Here is a 19353-nt window from a genome sequence, read left to right on the forward strand (position 1 = left end):
CTCACTGATTCAAATGCTTTAATACTGCTTGTATCCTCCTCGCTTACCTCTGCTCTCATTTGCCCTTCTGGTAAATGAAAGGTGCAGTTTGCTGCCCAAATGTAACTTTTTGGCTTTTGACCCCTCTACAGGCTTCTCTTTGCCCTTTACTTTTCCTTTCTTTTCCTTCTTTCTTTCTTTTTTTGCCCCGCTAGATTCTTAAGTGTCAAGAAAGGTCCTAACCCCTTCTGGTTCGTCAACCCACGCCACAAACTTCAGATCTGAAAAAAGAGACAAGAACAATCTGGTTACCTGGAGGAAAAGGGTAAAAGCAGACAGTCATGTGGAATGGTATAACTGGTGGATATTCTTGATGCAGAAAGCCAGGCACATTGTGGTCTCAAAAAAAACCCTTTTAGTCTGTATCAGACTACATTGTTTGCAGCTAAGATAGACTGCCAGCCACCTGACTCTTCCTTCCTCCGTGTTATATCTTTCAAAAATTTCTTACCAGGGAGGACACTAACACTGTGGTCCTTCAGATGCTTGGATCAGAGTAGTAAATGGCTATGTCTACACATCTTTAAATGTTGCATTTTAGTTCAGAAGAACAGTTTGGGAGAAACACAGTAGTTCATGAAGAAATTACAGACTTTACAGAAAGAGAGGAATAATTTAAGTTCAGAAGAATCAAAGACTGAGGATTTGCCTTTCCTTCCTTCTTGCCCTGTATTTTTTCTGAGCAAATTAACCACGGCCCACTGGTGATCCAGACTGATGTTCTTTTGGAAAAAAACAACAAAACCAAAACCACCAAGAAAACCTCCCACACACAAAAAACTGTGTTTTGTTCAGTGTGTTTGAACAATTGATCTTCAACTCTCTACATGATCTCTGTATAGAAAATACAGTCAGCAAGAGTGAAGATGCCACCTGCAGTTAGTTTCCTCTTCAAGCAGTGCCTTGACTCAGAGGATCTGATGTGTTTTTAGACGCACTAACCATTCCCCTCCCGCTGGACAAGGAACTAAGGAAAGCTGCCTTGCAAGTTGTTAGGGCTGTTCTGTGCTTGCTGACTGTGACCTGGCCGGGCAGCGACAACCTTCTGGTATGTTTTTGAACGATGCCCCAGGAAATGGGGTATTTCCTGATGGTTTCCTGTATCCTACCTTAACATGATCCGTGATAGAAGTACTGTTCTGCCATAGCTGATGGAAACGGTGGTTTAAGGAGATTTTGGTGTTGCATAGAGCGCCCTGTAGGTTGTTCTGTAAAGTATCTATTACTAAAAGCACAGCTTTGTATGTATATTGGGGTGGCTTTCTTAACGCCCTTGAGTTCATGGCCTTTTTACACCTTTTTTCCTGTAAGTATTCCCAGATGGCAGATGTCCCCTGACAGCACGCTTCAGTCGGAGGACCTGTCGTAGGGTTCCCATCCACAAGGACCAGCTCCAGCTGCTGAAGGCTGCCCAAATCCTTGGGCAGCTGGGACAGCGGATTGCTCTGAATGAGCAGGTTTTGCAAACCTGAACACACGAAAGCAAACAGCTGCAGCACGAAGAGCAGGAATGATGTGGAGCGTTCCTTTGTGCTCCCCAGAAACAGCACATGGATGAGGCACGAACAATTCAGTCTGTGCATGTAAGGAACGTGTGTATTGAACATCTCACTGGAGGGTTTAAAATTCAAACTATCTGCTCCCATATGTAGAAGGATGGGACTCAGGCCCTCCTAGCAAAGCATGTGCTTCACTGGGTGAAGCCTATCCACCTGGCAGCCAGGTGGCTTAGTTTGGCTTTCAAAAGTCCTGCCAGTTGGCACACCAACAGTGCTAGTGAACTTAGCCACACAGAGATGCAAGGGAGAACTGGGGAAGATGGAAAGAGTGGGCTGGGGAGCACCCCCAAAGAGCCTGCTCCACACCACCGCCCTGGAGTCACTGGTGCTGACCCAGTGGGTCTTCTCACATCAGGGAGTCTGCTTTGAGCTGAGCTCTGGGAAACATCTTTTTCCCCAGACGCTAAGGTTGAGGCAGGTCATGGGTGAGGACCGCCTGTCCACTTGGCTTGGGTACAGCGCTTCCCCCACCCTCCCAGTTCCTAACTTTTACCCTCCTTGGCTCCATTACAATTACAGGATGAGCCCTGAACGATGCACTGCATTCCTTCCTTCTCTTCTCTCCCTCTGTCTTCCAAAATCCTTACTGGTACTTGTGTCCTTAAGGCCACAACACAAAGACTGTTTTTCACCTTGTATTTGGCAAACAGAGTCTGGGAGCTGTTTAAGGAGATTGTTGCGACAGTCAAGTATTTTCAAGTGGGTCGACGAGCTGATGGCTGCAGGCAAGTACTACTGACTATTATTCTCCATATGCAGTTCTTTCAGATTCTGGAGAATACGTGTGCATAAGTTCTAATAATGAATGGATTTTTCCTTAGTTTGACATACAACCAACGTGCTGAGAATATCAGTAAGTGCAGAAGTAAGGTTATAAACTGAGATACCATTGGGATGACTGCTAAACACAAAGAGGCAACGTGAGTTTCAAATGCTGAGTTTTGATATTATTCCTGTGCTGACAGCCCTGGCCTGGAGCTGCACCGTGTACCTAAAGAGTTTAGGAGATCCTTCAGTCCTGTGTTTGGGAGCAGCTGAAGTCTGCAGAAGTGCCATGCCACAGCAAACCGAGATCTTCTCCCTTCTATTGCTCCTACCTGAAATTTGATGATGTCTTCTGGCAGGCTTGTGAATTTAATTCCTTTATTTTGTCCCAGGTATAATCTCTCTACTGGCTCCAGGAGAAAGATTTCCTTTGGAAAGATACCGAATTCGTTTTCAGACAGGCTAAGGCATTTCAAATTTGTCAGTTCTTTCATCTCTGCAGGTACCTAGACACAGTCATTAGAAAGATACATTATGTCAATTAAATAGTAATTTTGGGGATTTTGTTTTTTAGGGAAAAAATCTCCAAGAAAATGTTGTGGAGCTGCATTACTGTTTGATGGATGAACACAGAATATTCTGCTCATTAATATAACATTATGCCTCACAGTGTGGTAGAAATTTTGGCAAAAAATCCATGTTGTTTCCTCTGCAGGAAAGATTTCTTCTGGGGTTAATTTTATTTCTTAGCAGAATCGTTAGTCTGCTTCTTCATTTCCTTTGTGTGCACAGTGCAGGGGAGAGTAATTTAAAGGAATGAAATCTGAAAGTGATTCTTTTGTATAAATTAATACTTCTGTAAATGTAACCTTCAAGAAGAAAATTGCACAAGTGAAAATCTCCTCAGAAAAGAAGTGTTGCATTATATGAAAAGGAATGAGTATGTCCATGAATGCCACTACACTTATAATAACACAGCTTCGGGGTACATAATTGTTCGTTACCAAAAGAACAGCAAATGTTAATGGTGCTAAAGGCATTAACAACATCGTATCTGGTTTTAAATTGCCCTCTGCTCTGTTTCAGTTTGTGACATACTGATTCTACATGAATGCAGCTCTTATTTTCCAGTGTACACGGAAAAAAAGACACAGAAAGACTGAAGCAATCCCTCCAGTCAGTGTTTCATCTTTACGATGACACAAAGGTCAGTGTTTCCACGTTCTTGCTATTCTCTCCGTGCCTGAATACTCAGATGCCAGAGATAATGAGTAACCCAGGCTCAGGTGCAGACCAGGTGGAACATACCTTCTCACTGGAGCAGGGAAAGGTGGCACTCACTTGTAATGAAGGACTTAGATTTTGCAAAAGGGAGGTATCAATAAAATAAAAATGGAAACAAAGGAACAAACACCTCCTGTATCTGATTGTCATCCAGGGCCAATACTTCCAGGTTTTTCATAGTGCATATTCCTTTAGGAATATCAGCAAAGCAATTTTCAATTAGATCCAGCATCCTGACAGCGGTTAATCTGTTAAAGGACCTGGGTACTGTGCACAGTCCAGTGTTCCTCGGATAAACACGGGAAAGGGATAGCCAGCAGCAAATCTGGTGTGGGAACTTCTCCCGGCTGTTAGCAGACAGTCTGAGCACTCTCATTTCAGTGAGATTCTTCAAACCTGGGGGAAGCTTGTGCAGGAGATTATGAGACAGATCCAGCACAGCCAGCTTCTGGCAGTGTTGCAGTGTAGGAGGAATGGAGGATAAGTTATTAAAAGCTAAAAATAGCTTAAACTAAGTTTGTCAAAAAGCCTACCTCTTCTGGGATGAGACTGATTAGATTTTATTCCAGATCTACTATTTCTAAATTAGCAATATGACAAAGCTCCTTGGGAAAACTTCCAAACCTATTTTTCTGGAGGTAAATTTCCTTCAGTTTTGTCAGGTTCACTATTTCTTTAGGCAGACACTTGAGATGATTGTCAGCAAGGCCAAGCAGTTCAACGTGGGTGAGGTACTCGCAGATCTACACTGGGATTTCGTGCGAGTTTGTTTTATAGAGCCTGAGCTGCTGAAGGGACTGCAACTTGCTGATAACTGGCAGCGAACTGCAGGAGAGGGCATTGTTACTTAAATCAGAGCTCAGAGGACATTGCAGTTCCCCTAGGTCTTCACGTATGTCCTCTATGTGATTCTGGTCCAAGTAGAGGATCTTCACGTGCCTCAGGCAATTGATGTCACCGGGGATGCTTGTAATTTGGTTCTTTTCCATATGCAGCTCCTCCAGATATTCTAGACTCAAGACCTCTGGAGAGATGGTTTGGAGTTGCTTATTGGCTAAATCAATAAAAGATATCCTGTCTGTGACATGTATGGGAGAAAGAGCTTCATTCTCTGACACTTCATTCACTGGTATTTCTTGTGCAGTCTCAACATGGTCATCCTCGAAACCAACGGTCAGGTTCAGGGCAGTGAGTGTCCCCTGGGCTGGCTTCCTGGCTCCGCTGAGACCGGGCCATCTCTGCTCCTTATTCTTAGTTTCAGAAGAGAAAAAAATCAATAGTACTCAAAGACTATGCTAAATAAATACTGGAAGAATTCAGCATTTAGAGATGGGTTCTAGTCTCAGTTGTACCCCTGCAAAAAGCTGCTTGTGTTCGTTGAGATCAAAACCTGCAGCACATACAGCAGGACGACAGGTTTGAATCCCTGTGCATCCCAAAGTGCCCCAACAGCCAAATTTGGAGGGTCACCTTGTTAAGTCAGGGGAGCTGGACAAAGCAACATCCTTGATTCTTGAAGGCCTATATTTACAAACACTGACTGAGATCCGTCTTCAGCCGTGCTGACTGGAAAACTGGAAGAGCCTTGTTGTGAAAAAGTGGCACCTTCTTTTGTAACACTTAGTGGTTTCTGAGTCACGGAGATGTCAGCGAATCTGATATTTGATAACCCTCAAAGTTGTACTATTGCTGATAGCAAAAGAGTGAGAGGTGAGAAGGGGCGACTACCTGATGACCCTCTGATGTCTGGATGGAAGAAACCTTCCAGCTGGCATTTAAAGAATGACAAAGGAGAAAGCAGAGGTCAGCAGGCAGCTGTCAGTCATCTCCCACCTGATGCCCTTTTCTCTGCTGCCGTAACTGCTCTGGGACAACATCACATTTCCAGAGATGAGCTGTCTCCAGGTGTCACCAGGGCAAGGAAGAAGAACCGAGCAACCACCCGTGAGCTGGGCGTCCCAGACTAATCCTGATGTTGCACGAGGGTACTTCCTTTTTTGTTGGCTCTGAGTTCGGGACTGAGCACCACACACTGTGCGACCGGAGAGCGTGCGATCTCAGCCCACCCCCTCCTGCGTACCCAGGCGGTAGTGAAGCCAATGGAAGGATTTATTTGGTGGCAAGGACCAGCACACGCACCTTTGGAGTAACAGCTAATCTGTGTAACCACGGACATTTTTGCAAAGGCTCCACAGAGACCACAGCCAGACCACTAAGTAAAGACTTTGGGGGTGAGCTGGGGGAACTCCGCTCCCCGCAGAGGCTGGGTACCGCAGACTGGGCCAGGCCTCCTCCGCGGGGAGGGCTCAGCACTGCACGGAGGTGGGGTGGCAGCGGGGCCTCCTGCCAGGGCCCAGGGCTAGGCATGGCTGCCTTCACCCGCTCCCTCCTGGTGGAGGGCCTGGGACACCCTCCTTGGAAACAGGCTTCGCTACCAAACATTAGTAACCAGGCAGAGCTCCCCAGGGTGCAGGCGCCGATCGCTCAGGTAGGCCTGTGGAGGGGGGGTCCCAGCTGCTTCACAGGGAAAAAGGACCTGCCTGTACGTATATTAATTCTCTGTCAGCTCAGATCCTATGGGATGGTGTAGGAAACATCCACAAATCCACATTTTTTGCTTGTGCTTTTCCTGTCTGTATCTATCTGTCATTCCTGTGTTGCATACCAGGAGTTGTAACCCTTTTCAGACCAAGCCTGTTTTTATTGTTATGCAGAGCCTGGCACAGCAGCGCTTGGGTCCGTGGTGATGTTGCTAGGCTGCCGGCAAGATGCAGTAACGCTTTGTTTTGTTTTCCAGCAGGTCATGTCAGTTCGTCCGGATCTTCACCAGCACTATGTGGGAGCTTGCCAAAACTTGGGCCAACCTGGAAACCCCTTCGTTGCTCATGTGCTTCAAGAAGCTGATGAAAATGATAAAATGTAAGGAAATAACAAACAGCATGTTTCAGATGCTTCTAAAAGACTTAAAGAAGATAGCAGGACGAGGAATTAAACAGTGAGAAAGTTCATGCAGTTTCAGGCTTAAACACAAATCATATTTAGCATTTACTGCTGAAGTTCTGGTTTGACTCATCTTGACATCATCTTGGCAGAAGTTTGCAGCTATATATCCCTTCTGGGCAGCTTTACAAGCAGTGAAATCAAAAAAAAAAGTGAAAAATGTGCAGGATGGTGCCTTTGTGTCCCTTAGAGAAGCCAAACCCAGTGTCTAGTCAGCCTAACTCCTTCCTTTTGTCTCACTCCTGTTTAAAAAGCCTCAGCTGTGTCCATTTGGCCTCCAGCTGGTAATGCTTCCCTGAACTGTCTCTGAATCCTGCCAAGGTATTAACCACTCAGTCTCTCTCTCATTCTGTAGAGCTAGGTAGGGCTTCCTCTCATGGATGCTAATGGGGTCAAAGTTAGTTGTCCTTTGGAGAGAAAACCTGGGAAACTACAGCGTAGGGACATGGTTTGTGTTAGGTTTTGATCCTGAGGGCAAGACAGAGTAAATAAAGGAAAGGGAACAAGTAAAAAGGAGATGATGAGGTAACATCCAGGATAGTCTTTACTTCCATCTGCCTTCCCCTCATCTTGCTTCTTCCTGCTCTCTGTGCATGGGTGCTAAGCGTGGTCTTGCAGCTGTGCAGGGTCTTCAGAATATCAAAAAGGTCAGTGCTGAGGTACAGCTTGAATCATGTCGTCTGTCGTGGGGTTACCGAGGGCAGTGGCAGCAGCTAACAGCGTGCAAACGCGCCAGTGAGGGCAAGCACGGCTACACTTCTCATCTGCAGAGAGAATTCATGTTTCTGTGTCATTTTACTTCTCCCCATGTGCTTACATTTTTATGTTACAGCAGATGGACGAAAGGGATCATGTTAAAAATAGCTGGAAACAATCATCTAGTGCCTGTGCAGAGAGTGACAGACGACGATCTTCAAGTTCTTGTCTCTGTCTTACGCAATACTGCGTTTGTCACAGGTAAGCTTTTTTGGTGGGTGTTTGACGTTACTGTGCTTGCATGAGACAACATAAGGAGTCTTGATTTCAGCCTTAGTTCGTCTTTGTTTCTTTTTGTTTAGAGATCTGTTAATTGTAGATACACATTTGTCACATTCTTCTTCATCTTTTTCAGGTTTGGACCTTAGGTGTAACGTAGTGACTGATGCTGGAGCAAAGCACATGGCAACATTCCTCCAGGTGCCAAAGCAATGTTTGTCTTTCAGCAACTCGTAGTTTATTTGACTATGATAATATTCATATCTGGCGTACTGGGGACAAGAATGCAGTTGTTTGGCGAAATTCCATTAATTTGGCTTTCACATCCAAATCCGTCCTACTAGAATCTCAGATTGTATTCTCTGGGGAGGTTTTTAATTTCTGGTAGAAAACCATTGGACATTTGGCTAGGGTGTCCTGAAGAAGGACCGGTGGAGAAAACTGTGGGGCTTTTAGGCTTACAGCTCAGTTCAGCAAAGGAGCTAATGGTAGTGTCAAGTGTGCCAGGGCCTTTGTTTTAGATACTTCATCATCTCTGTTAGCCTTTTTTGTGGGTCTAAACATAGGAAACTTTAGTGCTGCCTTTCTGTCACTGTAAGCACTGGACTACAGATGGAAATTGGTGAGTTGCCACTCACTGCCGATGTTCCTGGAGCTCAGGGAGGGCCATTAAGTTCAGGAAATGCCTGAAGTTCTGCCTCCGAGCTTGACCACCTGCCCGTTTGGTCATGCTGAGCACGTGGGTTCCTAGGTGGCTCTGCAAGCCCCGTGAGGACCTACATGCTACATGTTTTTCTGCCTTTCCCTCATCATCTGACATACTTTGGCATTTAACTGCTTCTCCAAACCAGGGGCTGCCTGAAATGCAGCAAAGGACAGAGGTTGTACGTACGTGTACGACACATCTCGTCTTTGAAGAGCGCAGGCATGCTTTGGCACAAAGTCTCACCGCTTTCTGCTCTGTTTGTTCCGAAGGAGAACTCGGCTCTGCGGCATCTTAACCTGATGTTTAACGATATAGGCACAAGTGGAGCGGAGCTGATAGCGGGAGCACTCCATGTGAGTATTTATCTGCAAGATTTAAACAATGGCAACTAGATAGTTTGATGTTTTTGCTTTTGATGAACGGTACTAGCTGTCCTGCCAACATCAAAGCTGGCTGAAAGGGCCCTCTGTCTTCAGTCCATTCAGCGTTTTGCTGTATCACAGGGACTGCCTGTTTTCCCAAGGCGGACTTCAGAAATCAGATTTCACACAAGAGAAAGTTGCACTGTGCTGCCATTAACACTTCATTATCACAACTATTACAGCTGGATTATTTCTGTGTGAAAAAAGCCGTGTTGTGATACTGGATATACAACACCATGAGTTTTTTCCTTTTTCTTTTTTTTTTTTTTTTTTTTTAAATTATACTAAATTTGCCTGTACCTTGATGTCAATATTTGTCTTGATTCAAGATATCTGAGACGTGTTCTCAAAACTTTGCCTTACAACAGCAGCATAAAAACATGTTTGTTATTTTTAATGTGGTTTCCCAAGGAAACGAGGCTTCTCTGTAAGATTTGTTGTGTTTGTGAAACGAGACTCACGTGGGCTCTTTCTTCTTCCTTCGTAGTCTTTGAACTCTGAACTGATTTCAGCTAAATTTGACAGGCCTCCAACACGCTGAGGTTGTACAGTAGATTGTACAACACTGGGCTTACAAGCAACCCCCTAAGCTGTTTGTGCGGCCCCATGGCAGCGTTTGGTGGGTTCGCTGAGCAGGTGGGGGTCCCGATCTGACCACCAGCCCCTTGGCTGCGGGGCCTCCCGCTGCTGGACCAGGCAGGGGGGATCCAGGGGGTGAAGGGGGGTGTTATTGGGGGAAGGAGATGCTGTAGCGAGGTGCCGCAGCGGGGCAAAGGGTACTGGGGACACGTGGAAGACATCAAAGCTGTATGAAACCAGGCTGTCTTAGTTCTGCTGCTCGCAGAACTACTTGTTTTGTAATCTCTTACTTAATCATAATCTCTGGTAATGAGTGATTATGGTGGTACTTAGGACTTAAAAATACAAAACTGCTCGGTGTTGCATTGAGGGCTTTAACAGCAAATAGATATTTCATATCCGTTGAAACTCTGCGGAGGGTGAGGGGACAGATGTGGACTCTCCCAGACCTCTGATCAGGACTTTATATTGCCAGTGAAGCCTCCAGTCCAGCAAAGACTTACACACTGGTTTAACCTGCACCAAATAGTTCTACTAAAAGCAATGAGCTTCACTGGGCTTTGACTGGTCATGTGATTTAAAAGACTATGAAAAATAAAGCAAATTATATTCTTGTTTAAAATACGCGTACTAGATTTAAATCAGTTTTGATGTAATTTGCATAATATCTGCCTGGTTTGTTTTCATAAGAGTGAAATTTGTGAACTTGGGAGGAAGAAAAGTTTTCAAATGCTCGAGTCTTGCTTCCAGACTCTCACGCATTTGACTCCACTGAGGGGAGCCTGAGCCAGCTTCTTAGTCAGCGTTATGACTTAGACACAATTCTTCTGGAGGGATGTTTTGTCTTTATGTGACAACCAGCAGGATTCACAGGAAAAAAGGACAGTGTTGTTTTTCAGACCATTTAAAAGGAATTGATTTTCTTTTTTTTGGTTATTATTTTGTCTAGCGGAATGAAACTCTTGTATATTTGAGAATGACTGGAAACAAAATAGGAAACAAAGGTGGAATGTTCTTTGCTTCAATGCTACAAACTAATTCAACCTTAGAGAAGCTGGATCTTGGAGACTGTGATTTGGTGAGTAACCCAGTAAAATCGTCAGCGATGACATAAGCCTTCCAAGGCTATTACAAAGGTCCTGCAGTGCTTCATTAGGGGAAAATGCCGCCCCTTGTGATTGATTTTACATGTTGTGGTAGCTGGAGGTAACACAACACGTACTAGTGCAATGCATGCTTGGAAAGGCGTGTTGCATGCACCACCTGTGAAGCCATAACTGATGATATATTACAGCCACTGTGTCCCTGGGAATTCAGGTGCCTGGCTTTCGCGTTTCCCAAGGTCCGTGTCTGCTCTTCATTTTTGTTAGGCTAAGTCCTGTGTAATCCATGTTGAAAAAAGGACGACTTGTCCCTGGGAGGTCCTTTTCCTTCTGAAGAGCGCAGTGCTGCTCTAACGCCTGAAAGTCACCCAGTCCCACAGCTCTGCTGCGCCTGTCAGAGCTTGCTCCGTGAAGGACCTAGGCACAAGACGGCTGAGCTGAGTAGAAAGGCCCCCACTGTGACCTTAGATAACTTGCCACCTCCTAGAGCTGGGCACTGAGGCTTCTCACACAGCTCACAGGGAAGTCGGGAGGGTAGGGGTGGGTCAATGCACTGAGCAGGGTGCTTCCCACTCCAGCCAGTAAAAACCTGCGGATGGATTTTGAAAATCAGTGCCAGACTGGTGGTGCGTCCTTGGGTGACCACATCAGAGGGGCTGGAAGGTGGAAGTGGGTCTTCTCCCTGCCTGGGAGAGTTTGGTCCTGTATCTTGCCCTCCAGAAGAATGCTCTAACCAAGCTAGTTGTGAAATTAAGATGGGCCACCCTCGGTCTTCCTGTTAAGGGTGTTCATCTTTTCAGGAGATAATGACGTGTATGTTGGGCAGAAGGAGAGGGTTTGACTGTAACCTAACAGTTGTGACTGTCACCTGGAGGCAGGGAGAGGGCCGGGTGAAAATTGTATTGTATTTGTTTCCTGGAACTACAGAATTTGCTTCTAAACCAGAAGGGGGAATATTTCTCGGAAACTGTGTTATGAAAACATAAACGAGGAAAGCGTCACCAGTGTAGGATTTGTCTGAAAGCTTAATATGTTTACGCTTAGTAGGGAATTGATAGAAAACTGATTTAAAATGAAATAGCTTTGGATGTGGACCAGCCTAATTGGAAAGTACATAAATATAAATTAGCGAGCAAACAAGAAGGAAATACAAAATCTGAACCAGCCTGTATTCTAAACTCTCACTACTCTGCACCACATTAATTCACATTTCGTATGAATTTGCCTAGAGGATAAATTTTACCTAAGACTTTTAGCAATGGCTTTTGGGAACATACACAAGCTGATTTTAATTCATAAATCAGGAAAACCTAAATACAGGATCAATTAAATGGACAAATGTCTTTGAGATGCATTATTCTTGCTTTTTATTTTCTGAGTTGCCAGATTTCCTGGTCATTTGTACTTCTTAGTCTAATCCCACTCTATTATTCCACAGTGAGCTGGCATTGGTATTATCAGAAAATACATTGTGTCTGTGAGCACTTGCCTGCTGCGCTTGCATCTCTCCAGAGTACGTGGAGGCACAACTAATAGTACTTCCAATCTGAGCCCATTTGATGGTTTTGGTCTTCTGACAATCAATTCTAAGAAGTCATGGCAATTTGGTAGCTTGATCTCTACGTTGGACAGGTTTCTCTAAAGAGTTTACTCACTTTCATTTCCAGGGTACGCAGTGTCTAATAGCAATAGCGACAGCCCTGACTCAGAACAAATCACTCAAAGCAATAAACCTGAATCGTCCTTTACTCTACAGCCAAGAGGTACGTAAGGAGCCTGTGGTGTCGGCTCAGTCAAAGGGAGAAGCGTAAGTCAAGTCAGTACTGATGTATTTATGGGCAGCTGAATGACACATCTCTCCGGGTTTCCTTACGAAGTGAAGTAAATGGTTGCAGAATACTCTTTCCCTGTGACAAGTTTTATGCAGTCACAGGCTGCCCCTGGTTTTTTACGAATTAATTTTTTAAACATTTCTTAATGTTTAATTTTTTTAAACATTTAGGTTTATTAATTAATTTTTTTAAACATTTCTTTCTTGGTGCATATGCATTTGGTAAATAATGGGCGAGTGGGGAGCGCTTGGTATCGGTGAACCAAGTGTTCCTTCTGGTGAACCAAGTATTCCTTCTGCTGTTCGAGCATGGAGAGTTTCACCCACTGTTCAGCAAACTGAGGGAGAAATGCTGTTTAGCAGGAAATGAGGAGGAGAACAGAAGCCTGCTGTGTATCTGAGCAGTGCCATACGCGGGCAATTGCCGGCCTGAAGAAAGGCACACACCAACAATATGCCTTATTCACTGGGCTCTGTGGTTTTGTCGTTTCACTGTGGGAACCTGAAGCATGAATTTAACAAGCGAATGAACCTCATCAGTGTAAAACCTGCGATGCATTTGTTACCCAAAACACAGATGCAAACCCTCCAAAAGAACCTGAGCACTGAGAAGAGAATCTGCAAGGCAGGGTTTGCTGGGGGCAGCACCCCAGGCCACTGGATGTGGCCAAGCGCACAGAGCTGGGGGGCTTTTGCTTGAAGCCGTGCAGCTTCTGTGCGGGGCTGGTCCTGCTGGAGTCCTGGCTATCGAGCTGCTTGCGGTGGTGGTTTCCAGACTGGCAGCAGTTGCCAGGTGTCTGCGATGGATACGGTGTTTTCCCGATGGCAGGATAATGAAATTAAACTGTCATGAAGGCCAGATCTTCCTAAATTCCCATAGGTGAATTTAACAGTTCAAACAGATTTTAGTTGTTCCTTTTCTACTAAGACAAGGCTGGATGGCCTAAACCCAGTTTTAGAAGTCAATTTAAACTACTACTATGGAAAATATAGGCCAGTAAAGGCTTGGTGTGTGGCTGTGGGAGACTATTTGCCATTGTTCCCACCTTCAACTCTATCATTTTCTGAGGCCTCTGGGTTGTTGCCTTATTTTTGACTCACAGTATTCGGTCAGTTATTTTCTTAACTAAACATGGCAACTTCAAAACGAACTTACTTTGTCTTACAGTGACAGGACCTATTTTTTCCCATAGCAATCCTGTGTCTTTGTAGGAAATAACAGATTAGCATCATGACAAAATACTTTAATGTTAGTGAAGACTGACTCGAACATTCAGTTCTTTAAGAGCAATGACTGGGAGGAAAACTGATTAGAGAGAACGATTCAAACCTTGATGATATTTGCAGGGATGTGCACTGTAAATCTGCAGATATCTTTCTGGTATTTTTATTTATTTCTTTATTTTCCGTGTTACCATAATATATGGTTCCTTGGTTATTTTTAATACAAAGCTGTAATATACAAAACAGAACGCTGCTGATGCCCAAATCTTGTTGTTAGCTGTGCGCCTCCCTTTTACTGAAGCAAGACCATATCTCATCCTAAAGTTCATCTGAATAAAACTGAGTGCATATTTTTAGGAAGAGACCACAGTTCATGTAGCCCTGATGCTGAAAAACAACTATTCCCTTGTGGAACTACACTTGTGCAAGCACGAAATGAGAAACTTTGGTGTAGAGCGACTGTGTGAGGCATTGTATGGAAACTCCAGCCTGAGATACCTTGATCTGAGCTGGTAAGAGTTACGTGACGTAGCCCTGATTAACATTAGAAACTCATTTTCCTGGCTCCCTTTTAAAAAAAATGTGTGCATTTCTCTTTCAGTAATAAAATAACCTGTGATGGTGTGAAATTTTTGGGAGAACTACTGAAACGGAACCAAACCCTGGAAATCCTAGATCTTAATGCAAACCGAATAGAAGATGAAGGAGCCGTCTCCCTGAGTGACGCCTTGGCTTCGTACAACAGGACTCTTCGGGCGTTAGTATCGACAAAAGTCCCCCAGAGACAAAAGTCCCCCCCCAGACACTGCAGTGTAACAGCTCAGGGTATAAGGAACTCAGATTCTGCAGTGGCTAAACGGACATCAAAGCTGCGGGCTTTGATGTTGATCAAAATAGAGAAGTGAGGAAGTTCTGAGCTTTTTGGTCTGTTTTTCCTTCTCAGGGGGAAAAAAACCTTGAGTGACAGATTGGGTGGGATTCCTTTGCCTAAGCACAGGCATCTCCTGCCGGGTGAGATGCCCCAAGGCCTGTGAGACATCCCAGGTGCTGGAGGTGAGCCCAGGTCCTCTCAGAGCCCTGCAGCTGGAGACCAGGCAGGCCGTTCTGGTGCACTTCAGACGGCCCGGGAGGCCTGCGTTTGGTAACTGAATGAAATCCCCTGGAGCTTCCCGTGAGCTAAAGGAGTAAAACGCTGGGCCAAGACATGCCATTCAGTCCCATGTGCTCATGCCTCGTGTTCCCCTTCCCACACTGCCAAGCCTACTCCTACCTCGTTTTATCCCCTTTTCCTTGTACTTCTCTTTTTTTCATCTTGTATCCACTGCTGTGTGGCCTGACATATGCTTGTTCTTCTATTTCAGGGTTTTTTGGGGTTGATGCTCAGATCAGTTTTGTAGTGGTTCATCTTACATGTGATTCACAGCTTTTGCAGTCGTTCTAAAGGGGCTATGTAGGGGGGGGAAGGCAATTAGATCTCGTCAGTTCTTTCTGCATCTTTAAAGTGTAGGTCCCTGTGGCGCACAAACAAAACCAGATGAGCTGTGTGTCTTCAGAACGTTAAGATCATCAGGTTCGATGCAGAGATAAGGCACGGTGTTTGTTGATTCTGCTCTTCAACACATGAGAAAACCCTCTGTTTAAGTTAGCTTCTGGGTGAACCCAAAAGAGCTGTAATCTCTCCATCAGGGTGTATTTTGTAGCCCGCATTAAACCGTGTGCCGGCAGGATGTAAAAGCTGATCAAAGGTGTCACCTGAAGCCATTAGTTTTAAGTAGCAGACTGAGGAGGTGGCGGCTGCTAGGTGCCTCTGAAAGCCTTCCAGGTTCACTAATATAAAAATAACTGCCACTCCACAAAGATCAAAGCTTAGCCTGGATAAATGCCAAGGCTTGGGCTTCAAAGAGGACTAGAGATGAGACCTGGCCACCACGCAGTAAGTCACTGACACTGGAGAACTAAATAGCGAACAGCCTGCCTGCACGAGTCATGGAAATGCCTTGAGAAATAGGACAAGTCCAGAGTCCAGACTGCCTTTAGCAACGTGAAAAAGATTTTATAGTAGGACTGGACTTGATACAAGTAAATAATCACATTGTTAATAAGAAATATAAAATGTCAATATACATATAATAATAAAATATGAAATAAGAATAAATCACAGTTAAAGTCTTAGTTTTAACTAAGACATGGGAATTTGGTGGTTTGGCACACATTTGCATAACTATTTTCTCTGTTTATTAGGTTGTCATTAGTAAGCAACAATGTAAGTGGCAAAGGGCTTGTAGCTCTTTCAGGAGCAATGAAAAAAAACACGGAACTTTCCTATATTTACATTTGGGGGAATAAATTTGACGAAGCCACCTGTACGGTAAGTGTTTTCTTCTGAACTATTCTAAGAGAATTGCGGTTTGTTTGTTTGTTCTAGTTTGGTTTTACACTCATTGGGCAGACTACAGCAATTAGTGAAAAAGATACCTGACTTACCATGTTTTTTAAAAAATAATTCTAATATGGTGGTGCTGTAGTGAGACTTGCTGGACATCGGCATGCTGAAACGATCAAGTGCTCTCCTACTGTGTGTTCTGTTCTAGAGCCTTCGCTGCCGTCAAAGTGGAATATTGCACATCATATTCTTGGGTTTACTCATTTCAGGCATTTTCAGAATTAATTCAGACGGGCCGCCTGAAACCCAACTGCACAGACGTGGAACCGTACGAAGTGGATGGGCACGTTCACCTTGCAGAGCTCTCCCACGGCCTGCAGAAGCATTACTACTGGACACCACGTTGTGGGGAGGGGACAAACCGAGATGCTAACGCCAGCCTGGCAATTGCAGCTGTTTCAGAATACTTGTGAGTGAGGTAACAGCTTGATGGACTCCACGTGCTTGAGCTTTTCCTACCCGGTTCCTAGTAAAATAGATCATATCAGCATCCGACTTGCTGCATGCTGTTTCTTCAGGGTCTTTAGTCTAGAAAGAATCTAAAACTGCTCGAAAGGGCACTAGAGATAAAATAGTGAACTAATCACCTTAAAGTTTGTTGCTAAACGATGCCGAATCTCTTAAGAGCTTATTAATATGAAAATGCATTACTTTTTCGCTGTAGTCATTTCTATCGGGCGCTACCCCAGCGTGGCAGGGGTTGGAAGGGACCTCTGGAGATCACCTAGCCCCAGCCCCCTGCCCGAGCAGGCTCACCCACAGCAGGCTCCACTACCTCCTTTGCCTTACCACCATGAGCAGTAGTCCCAGGGTTCCTGGGTGAAAGGCATTCAGTGAAATGCCACGCTCGGAGGAAAACATTTTCACCACGGCATGGCACAGCACACCGAGAGCGCCACAAGGTATTCTTAGCAGTGGGGGGGGGAGTAAAACAATCACTGACCAGAGGCACACGAAGAGTTCAGGCTGCAGCAGTGCAGAGGCATGGATTGGACTCCTGGCAGCTGAACTACTCCGCTCGGTTCAAGAGCCCTTCTCAGGTCAGGGTCTGTATCGAGTGCTTCTCATTTAGAAAAGACGCAGGGGCTGGAGCAGAGGAGCCGCAGAGCCGACAGGCGGCGTGTCGCGACCCCAGGGTCCTGTTCCCCAGGGCTGCTGGAGAGGAAGAGCTGCTGTCACGCTCCCTGGGCCGGGTGGTCCCTGCAGTCAGGTTTCCTCGTAGCAGGGAGAGCCCGCAGGTAATTGTGTCTCTGCAGGCTGGAGTACAGCCCGGCAGATCCAACCGAGAACAACTTCCACCCAGGGCTGCCGCTGGGCAGCAGCTTTGCTTGACAGCAAACCAGATCTGCAGCGAGAACCTTGTTCTACAGCGTGGAAGAGGTTTGGGTAGATCCATCCGTTGCTGCTGTGCTCTCTATACTCTCTCCTTTTACTCAGGAAGTGCACGCTTTCGATCTTCTTCCAAGGGTGACTTTTGTTTAAACCGAGTTAAGTGCTAAGCCACTATAATGCTGAAACTTTAAAGCTAGTGAACCTAGTTTAGTGGGACACACATGGTATTTTGATTAACTTGCAGCCTCTACTTGTGTCTTGTACTACAAATGAAAACCACCACCAAAAATTGGTGTCATCATTTCTTCCTACCTTCTGAAAATGGTCTAAAAAGATTTCTGTCATTATAGCCGTGTGGCAACTCCTACACATGAATAAGACAACACAGGCCTATAATGGTAGTTAAACATTGTTTAATGGTTTGGATACAGACTTGGTAGTTTGGGAATCACTCAGCTCGTTTCCTTTTTCCACCCACTCATACCTGTACAAGTGACTAACTAGATCTACGCTCCCAAATAGAGAAAGTCACCAAATACAACAGCAGAGGTTTGCTCAACGGCTTTCAGTAGCGCAATCTCCTGCGTGTCTAAAGGTGCCCGTTAAAAATGAGTATAATGGAACAGAATAATCTGCGAGTGCATACGCACGCAGGGAAGAGACCCACGAGATCGAAGCATGAGGGAAAATAAGGTAAGAAAGTAATTTCGTCAATGGTACCTAAGAAGCAGTGATGTAACTGCTGATGTTCTGATCCTGCATTATCCCAGCGCTAGTGTGGAAACAGGGAGATGTACGGATGACGTGACCAAGGTGGTACTAACAGCTGCTGTACACGGCGGTGTTTTGTTGTTTGGTCGGGTTTTTTTCATTCCCCTCACCCCAAACACAAATTAGTCAGGCTCTGGTGCTCCAAAAAAGCACTTAGTATCGCTAGAGGCAAGCCCACAGAGCAGGTATGTTTGTTCTACACACCAGCACAGGGCCATCCTAACCTGGGGTCAACTTGTTAAGCACAAAGCGCTGTGAAAACCCTACTCTAGGGAGGAGCTTATATTTCACCTACAGTTAAACCAGGAAGAACCGAGCAATGAGGACAAAAGTTGAGGATACACGGAGTGTGATTGTTTGAGAAGCTGCATGCTATGAAAACTGTGAAGTTTTTAAATAATTAGATAAGCTTGTATTATCAAAGCTGGTATTTTTCTGAGTGTTGCTGCTCTGGAGCATTGCAGGTTATGCTCTGATAGTCCAAAGGGCGTACTCTCAGTACCGAGACACTGATGATAGAATTTCTTGCCAAGAGGACCACTACAACCTTCAGATCGAGGTACATTTTTCCCGCATGTGTGTCTTTCCCTTGTCCAGTGCCTGAAGCTCAGACTAATTTCATTGCCCTAATTAAATCTTAATTTACTGCTATGAATGACATTTGTTAATCTGCTGTGGTAAGAGGGAACAAAACCTACCAAGTCAGTCCCAACTCTACCAACAGCAGCACTTTATTCTCAGGCGATGTGGTAAGATGTGCATTATTGACAATATCCATAAAAAATAGCTCAGGGGTTACAGTTTATTTTGATATTCCTTTGTAAGAAAGAGCTGCAGAGTAATTCCTACTGGATTTTGTATAAACAGCTTCCTGCAAACTAAAACAATTATTTGTGCAAAAACCTGTATGGCTTCGAGGACTATAAAGACATTTATTGCTTTCCTTTCTCTGAAAAATCAAACCTTGAAATTCCTGAAAGATGCATCTTGTGTTCTTTGGAAGGAGCGAATTTACACAGGCTACAATTTTCTTGCCACGTTCTTCTGAGTAAGTCACTCTAGCAGCTAAAGCAAGCATAACCCTGCTCTGGAAACCATTGTTTCAGCTTCCACAACTCGCAGTACCTTGCTGAAAGGCAGCATTTTTGCCCTAATTTAAAGGGAAGGAAAATGACTGATTCAACAGGCCAGTGGTACAACGCAGGTCCCCTAAATCCTCCTGGGTGCTCTAGCCACCATACCACCTTACAATCTAGCAGAAATAAGTTAAGATACAAATTCTGATAAAGAAATTCACTGAATATCTCATTTAGCATAAAA

The 19353-nt window shown here is 44.8% G+C and overlaps 2 protein-coding genes across 2 annotated transcripts; one reads left to right on the forward strand and one right to left on the reverse strand.

Moving 5' to 3' along the window:
- Window positions 1–235: 235 nt before the first annotated feature.
- On the reverse strand, window positions 236–6014 carry LRRIQ4 (leucine rich repeats and IQ motif containing 4). Its single transcript, XM_086468614.1, is given in 7 exon segments — window positions 236–260; window positions 1336–1507; window positions 2231–2369; window positions 2696–2869; window positions 3778–4155; window positions 4157–4897; window positions 5919–6014. Coding segments are annotated over 7 exon segments (1725 nt in total).
- Window positions 6015–6435: 421 nt separating this feature from the next.
- LRRC34 (leucine rich repeat containing 34) lies at window positions 6436–16343 on the forward strand. Its single transcript, XM_009957612.2, has 10 exons — window positions 6436–6566; window positions 7480–7604; window positions 7759–7823; window positions 8598–8681; window positions 10279–10407; window positions 12100–12195; window positions 13845–13999; window positions 14089–14244; window positions 15729–15855; window positions 16140–16343. The coding sequence occupies exons 1-10, from the start codon at window positions 6451–6453 to the stop codon at window positions 16341–16343; spliced, it is 1257 nt and encodes a 418-aa protein (XP_009955914.2). The 5' UTR covers window positions 6436–6450.
- The last annotated feature ends 3010 nt before the right edge of the window (window positions 16344–19353 follow it).

Source organism: Leptosomus discolor, chromosome 7 (genome assembly GCF_034619465.1).
Source record: "Leptosomus discolor isolate bLepDis1 chromosome 7, bLepDis1.hap2, whole genome shotgun sequence".
In the NCBI taxonomy this organism is placed as follows: domain Eukaryota; kingdom Metazoa; phylum Chordata; class Aves; order Leptosomiformes; family Leptosomidae; genus Leptosomus; species Leptosomus discolor.